Raw genomic sequence first — 6,995 nt, 5'->3', positions numbered from 1 at the left:
TAATTGGGATCTGTGACCATAATAACAATTATTATTATTATTATTATTATTATATTATTATTATTATTATTATTATTATTATTATTAAGTATTATTATTAAAGGAAAAAAAAATGGTAAAATATATTAGTTTCCCATAGTTTCCCATGCTTTTCAATATGCATTACCCTACCTACGTCTTAGTTGGTGCTTATCTTGGCGAGAGCCGAGTTCAAATCAGCATGAAGTTCAACATCTACTCTCGTGTACTGGAAATCATCTGCAATCAATGAATCTTTACCCTACCCATATTATAAATGCTTTACCACGATTGTGCTTTATTACGCTTTGCTGTGCTTTAATACGGGAAACTTTAATACGTTGCAGACCAGAGCAGCAAAGTATTAATTGATGCATTTGTTTGCTAAAAAGAACAGCTCAAGTTTTCACATTAGTGATAAAGCACGACTAAGATGCTGTCAGAATAAATTAAATTATTTAAACCATCGGCTTGTTTCACAGTAAGGGGGGGGGGGCTGTGTAACCGGGGAAGTGACGTGCGTGCTCTCGACGGAAGCAAAGATATTTCCAGAAAGAATCCACACCAGCCTGCAAGGAGAGAAGCAGACCGGAGTGGGGTCTGTGTCCCTCCCAAAAAAAAAACAACCAAACCCCAGAATAAACACTAAAATCGTGCCCCTTTCTAGAACAGCAGCCCCCGGTTTGCACCTGCAAATCGCCAGTTTTACCGTTTGCAAGCTAACAGTAAGCAAGGGGTGAAGATGGTGGACTATAGCGTGTGGGATCACATCGAGGTGTCCGACGACGAGGATGACACTCACCCCAACATCGACACGGCCAGCCTGTTTCGATGGAGGCACCAGGTGGGTTAATATTACCAGCAGTGCTTCGGGATGTTGGGTTTGAGAGCTGCGAGCTGCCCGGTCCTCGCTCACTGTAACTGTATGAGATGGAGAAGTCCCCATAGACTCACACAGTCACCATGCTAATGCAGAGCCCCAATTAATGCAAAGGATACAGGAAACTAGCCAGCGCTGGATCTTGTTTTTCTGCAAGTATTAGCTCGATTTTTTAAATTTCTGTAGCGGATGTAACCCAGCGCGTCACGATTTGCAATGCACCACTTTTATATAACCGGGCACTTTACTTTTTTTTTTTTTTTTGTAACTGAACCGCACTATGTTGCTGAGTTATCGTGAATGTTATTAACATTAGTGTAACTGAGTTGATCACTGTTTTGTATCGCTCACCCGTTCCTGGGTGGAGTCTGTGCTATTGCAGCTGCGCCCTGGCCAGCCCACAGATTGCAATGACGTTAACTTACTTAACGAGCAAAAATGATATATTAAGAACTGAGCCCCCACAATCCAATTAGCAGGCAAAACCAGTGGTTTACAGAGCTTCAGAATACGTGGATGCAATTATTGGAGCAGGGATTGCAGTCAGACTCCTATTGCATAGCGGCTGCTCATTCCAGCTTTTACTGCGAGCTTGATTAGCCACAGTGTGTATAGCGCTCAGATGGGACTTACTAAACTCCTAGTGAAACCAGGAATAGCACAAACAGCTATGCAACGGGAGTCTAATTTCATGACATGCTGTAGGACTTTGAATAATACAGACCGGCTCCAAAGTGTTCTTTTATATCCAGGCGATCTGAAGAAGCACGTGTGGGGTGGTTGGGGAGACTGCAATCTTGTAATCTCTGCAGCCGCTGAGCGAACGCCTCCCCTCGCTTCTTTACCCCGCTCATCTCTGGTCCCCACTCGCAGGCGCGCATGGATCGAATGGAGCAGTTCCAGAAGGAGCGGGACGACCTGGAGAAGGCGCAAGGGGACTGTAAGCGCAAGCTCTCGGAGGTGCAGAGGAAGATCAAGGAGCTGGAGGTGTCGGGGACGGACGACGCCAAGAGCGAGCTCCGGAAACTGCAGCAGGAGCAGCAAGAGCTGAAGAAGGAGGAGAAGAGCTGTGAGAAGAAGCTGGACGAGCATCGCAAACAGGAGAAGAAGATGCCCTGGAACGTGGACACGCTGTCCAAGGAGGGCTTCAGCAAGGTGAGTCCCCCCCTCCTGCACCCTGAACACACTGCCCCGTCCTTCTCACTACAGGGTGGAAAGACTCCCATTGCATTGCAGTTTGATCCGTTCCTGACCTTGTTACCCATACAGATATGGCCAAATGCTTTGCATCATCCTTTTAACACATTTTGCTTCTTAGTCGAATGCCGGTGTTTCCTTTGCACTTAAAGAAAAACTGGCAAATTGGAAAAGGTGACCTTTTGAAATCTAACTTGAAATACTGTACTACTGTTATGGCTTCCGGTACACACTTATTATGAAGTTCATTTTTTTTATGTTGTCTGAATCCTAAAATTCTAGGTGATGCAAAACGAGAAGACTGTGTCTAAGCAAGCTTGTATTTAAACCTGGAGTGGATTAAACAGCTTTGCAATTTGAGTCCTCTTTCCATCCCTGAGCTGTAAATCTTCAGTTGGCGTCTTTTTCAAAAGGTGCTTTCTTTACTTGATATTAACCTGCTGTAAAATGAATTGCCCTACCTTTAATTGGTAGTTCAGGATGGCGTGGATCTGCCTGGAAAAGCAGTTGGAAAGGGAGGTTTGAACAGGTGCAGCCCAGCCTGTAATCTGCTGTTTTGTGAGTCTCGTGATTGTGTTCCTCCGCAGAGCGTCTTCAACGTGAAGCCAGAAGTCAAAGAGGAAACGGAAGAAGAAAAAGAACAGAAGCATAAAACCTTCGTGGAGAAATACGAGAAGGAGATCAGACATTTCGGTAAGCCGCTCCTCCTGCGAGCTGACTTCGTGTAAAGCTAGGCTGTGCGAAAGAGTCCTTCATAAACTCTCGAGTGATCTGTGCATGCCTTCTTTTGTTTCTGACGGTCAGTTCGATTGCTTGTGTTCAGGTATGCTTCGCCGCTGGGACGACAGTCAGAAATATTTGTCAGATCATCCACATCTTGTCTGTGATGAAACCGCCAACTACCTTGTCATAATGTGCATCGACCTGGAAGTTGAAGAGGTATGTCCCTGCTTGTTGCCTGTAGTTTTGGTACATGTTTTTAATCTTGCTAGTGCATTGTGTTCTGGGGGTCTCGGTCTGGCTCTGAATGAACACTGCTACAGGTTAGCAAAAAATCTATTGTTAGCGTATGTTGGAGACATTGCTGAGCACGCTGTGTGCTGTATTTAAGAAAAGGACCAGTGTTTTTAAACCTTTGCAGTCCATTTATTCAGCGCTTGTCAGGCAGGTCCAGTTTATTTTCACACGTGCTGTTTATTTTACATGTGCTGTTTTTTCACAGTAAAACAGGTTTAAATGACACTGAATCGCAAAAGGACACTCGATACTGCATCTCCAGCCAAGCCCCACCCCTTGTTCGCTGTGTTTTTCACATACCTCTTTACAGACTGATAAATCCTCGCCTGATCACTCGTTTTATCACCAGACTCCTCAATAATGTGATCCGAGTCATTATTTTATTGCTATAACATCTCAAAAAGCTCTGCAGATGTCCGTGATATTCTCTGAGCGCTGGATGTGGAAGCAGCTGTCTCCTTTGTTTATGTCTGTGTGATCTCTGTAATGCACGGGGCTGTGAGATGCGCCCTTTTTTCGGTTTCGTTCGGCCATTTAAAGGTTTTCTGGGATTTTTCCAGAGAAAAAACGACTAGAGACCTGTGCTTGATGTCTCTTTGATGTCGGACGGGAAAGTGAAAATTGTAGTGTGGGACCTGGTCCCACTGAGGACCGCAAAGGGTTAAATTACTGCTTCTAATTACAGCTGTTTGATTTGTTGCTTGTTTTTGTACAAGTTCAGTTGTTAATCCTCTTGGAAAATGTGTTTTTTTTCACTTTCGGCAGGGAGTGGGGAGGTAGGTTCTGAATTCTTATGTTTTGATCGTTCTACTGAACTTTCAAGCTGCTTCTGTGCATGGAAAGTGCTATGATTTAAAAAGAAACCGTTACATTTCGCCAGTATTGTTCACAGGTATTGCTGATAAATGTCTGTCTTCCGGTGTTGTTATCAGGTTTGTTAGATGTCTGGATTCTGGCCTGCGCACGAGTCTGAAGGGGTTTATGTTGCACGACCGGTGCGTTTGCAGATCAGGGAGCTGCTTGGGAGGTGCCATTAGGTCTTGGTTTTGATTTTCACATTCCTGTCTCTCTCGCTCTCTTTTTGTTCCCATGCAGAAACATGCCTTGATGGAGCAGGTCGCTCATCAGACAATAGTGATGCAGTTTATCCTGGAGTTGGCCCGGAGCCTCAAAGTGGACCCGCGAGCTTGTTTCAGGCAGTTCTTCACCAAGATCAAGGTAGGTGCCCGAAACACACAAGAGTACATATAAATGAGATCAGCAAACGCTGAGGAAGCCCCATGCATCCCAGCCGTAGAATCTAACAAGCAAATTGTCTATACCAAAGTTGTAAATATCAAACTTTTAATAATGAAGTAAATACATAAAAGATGGCTTGACACGTGAATTCATATATTCAAGTTGCAAGCCAGAGATGAAACCGCGTTGGTGTTGAGGATGCTTTTCTGATTGGTTAAGGCATCGGTACACTCGCTAACCTCGAAAGTTGAGAGAGGGTTTCCAGGCGAATTCTGTGGTTTTGTCGCAGTCTTGCAGTGTTGTGTTATACCTGATGGGTGCATTGTGACCAGGTGCCAGGAGTGACCCCTGGTAAATATACCCTGTGCTCATCACAGCATGAATAAGACCCTGCGAGTCTGCAGGTTTACTAATAGGAGTAAACCTGCAGTAAGGGAAGAACAGTTTTGTTGAACATCCAACTCCTGGTTCCTGATCACGTAGGGTAATATTCTTAAGGTATCCCTATTCGAGGTAGTGCCGAGTACTGACGTGACAGTCGACTAATCGCACAAGCTTTGTCAAGTAAGCAAATGAAGCACAAAATGATGTTGGGGTTGCAGTCCTTTGGCATATAAGTGATAGAGCATTTACAAAAATCCAGGCAGTTTAAAAAATGTGTTCACCTGACAGCGAAGCCTTAGGAAACCTCGAACGACTGCAAAGCCGAGGCAGCCGTCATGCTAACCCTGATCTTTCACCGCCTGGCTTGCTTGCCCTGCTGCTCTCTCTCTCTCGTCACACAGACAGCGGACCAGCAATACCAGGATGCCTTCAACGACGAGCTGGAAGCCTTTAAGACGCGCGTCCGGGAACGAGCCAAGGTGCGGATTGAGAAGGCGATGAAGGAGTATGAGGAAGAGGAGCGGCAGAAACGCCTGGGACCTGGTGGGCTGGACCCTGCCGACGTCTACGAGACCCTGCCTCCGGTAACTCCCAGACTAGGCTGGACCGTCCCCGACACTGGGCAGAAACCAGCCCCTGCAGTGGATGAGCGGTCCACACTGCAGACCACTAGACGCGCACGTCTGTAGTGATGAGGTGCTCCCCTTGTGTAACGCTGCAGCCAGGAGCCACCATTACCAGATTATAACGAGATTGAAAATGTTAGGGGAATAGTGTCCTGGGAGGCTGGGTAAATGAATCTGATCCCGGTACTCCACGGTTTATCCTTGTGAACAGGGGTTTCTTGGTAACTGGCTCTGTTGGGTGAAGGGTGAAGTTTCCTCCTCCTTTAGATAGTGGGTTGGGATCCACTTCTCGTTTTTTAACTGCTCCGCGTCTGTTTTCCATTGCGCAGGAAATGCAGAAGTGTTTCGATGACAAAAACATTCAGATGCTGCAAGACGTTATCAGTAAAATGGACCCTACGGTAAGACGTTTTTTTTAAATGATCCACAAACAGCTTGAAACTAATTAGTGCCAGTGTGTTAACAAAGTGTAAATTCTAACCCCCTTCGGTCAGATTGTATTTTTAGTAGCAGTGGTGTTTGAGAAGTTGACCTGCCATAACTGAAAAACAAACATCTGTGCATTATAAAATCGACACACAGATAGGAAACTTAATGTGATACAAATGTGCAGACAGTGACCGAAGGGGGATGTGTTGCAGTGCACTGCGTTTTAGTTGGAGGGCCGTTCATTTGGATGCGACATGTTGTAAACGTGGCTGTCTACAAATATCTTTGGAAACCTTACTGGTTTTCAATGGCTTATTTTATGCAAGTGTTTTCCCTCTTCAAACAGGAAGCCAAGTACCATATGCAGCGATGCATCGATTCGGGACTGTGGGTCCCCAACTCCAGAACGGCAGAGGAAGAGGGTGATAAAGAAGAGCAGGGGGAGTCGGTTTACGAGGAGCTAAAGAAGGAGACTCAGGAGGAGGAGAAGAAATAAAGAAATCACTAAATGCAGACCTGTTGAATTGCACCAGTTTCCTGATAGATAGTTAGGGTCCCCCCCCCCGTCATGTACCACACCCCCTCCTTCCTTCCCTCCCTCTCCCTGCGAGTAGCCTGATCACTCTGTTATATTGGCATGTAGTTGCAGCTTCACGCCTGTGAAAACATGATTGCATGTCCTTTTGGTTCATTTGCAAACCTCTCTGGTTTGGCAGAGAACTTATCAAGAATGACGTGTTTAGTTGAAAGTAAAAGATACAGTACTTTTCTTTGATAACAGTATTTCGACTTTTTTTTTTTTTTCTTTTCTTTGTCTCTCTGTCTTGCATTGGAACAAACCTGGCGCCGTTTTATTTTATTTCTTTGTGTTTTCAAAATCTTTTTTTTTAATTCGTAGGCTGGTATTTTCTGTCTTGCATTAAGTCACGTGCTGGCTCTAAATAATAATTTGCTTTTACTTGCATTGATTGTTTTAATTTTTTAAGTGTCTGTTTCGTTGAAGTCCAAAACGATGTTCTAGTTTGATTTTAATACATTTTTTTTAATGACTCCCAAGGACAGGCTTGCTAGTCTGTGGGTAGAATTATAGTGTGTGTGTGTCCGAGTCCTAGACTCGATCCTATCCTCCACACAAGTCAGTACGTTATTTTCTGACACATTCATCTGATTAATATTCATTAACAGGCCTGTCCTGTTCCGCAACT

At 44.8% G+C, this 6,995-nt stretch overlaps 1 protein-coding gene across 1 annotated transcript; it reads left to right on the top strand.

Moving 5' to 3' along the window:
• The first annotated feature begins 541 nt into the window (after positions 1–541).
• Positions 542–6,754, top strand: cdc37 (cell division cycle 37 homolog (S. cerevisiae)). Its single transcript, XM_041242033.1, has 8 exons — positions 542–862; positions 1,772–2,053; positions 2,683–2,788; positions 2,919–3,034; positions 4,208–4,330; positions 5,137–5,319; positions 5,691–5,762; positions 6,137–6,754. Exons 1-8 carry the CDS (start codon positions 761–763, stop codon positions 6,284–6,286), a joined length of 1,134 nt encoding a protein of 377 aa, XP_041097967.1. The 5' UTR covers positions 542–760; the 3' UTR covers positions 6,287–6,754.
• Positions 6,755–6,995: the final 241 nt, after the last annotated feature.

Source organism: Polyodon spathula, unplaced genomic scaffold (assembly GCF_017654505.1).
Source record: "Polyodon spathula isolate WHYD16114869_AA unplaced genomic scaffold, ASM1765450v1 scaffolds_895, whole genome shotgun sequence".
NCBI classification, from domain to species: domain Eukaryota; kingdom Metazoa; phylum Chordata; class Actinopteri; order Acipenseriformes; family Polyodontidae; genus Polyodon; species Polyodon spathula.
This window is presented reverse-complemented; position numbering and strand designations above follow the sequence as displayed.

Coding starts and splice junctions, on each gene's coding strand:
- cdc37 (XM_041242033.1), top strand. CDS start 761: ATGGTGGACTATAGCGTGTGGGATCACATCGAGGTGTCCGACGACGAG. Junction 3,035..4,207: donor TCGACCTGGAAGTTGAAGAG/GTATGTCCCTGC, acceptor GTTCCCATGCAG/AAACATGCCTTGATGGAGCA. Junction 5,320..5,690: donor TCTACGAGACCCTGCCTCCG/GTAACTCCCAGA, acceptor TCCATTGCGCAG/GAAATGCAGAAGTGTTTCGA.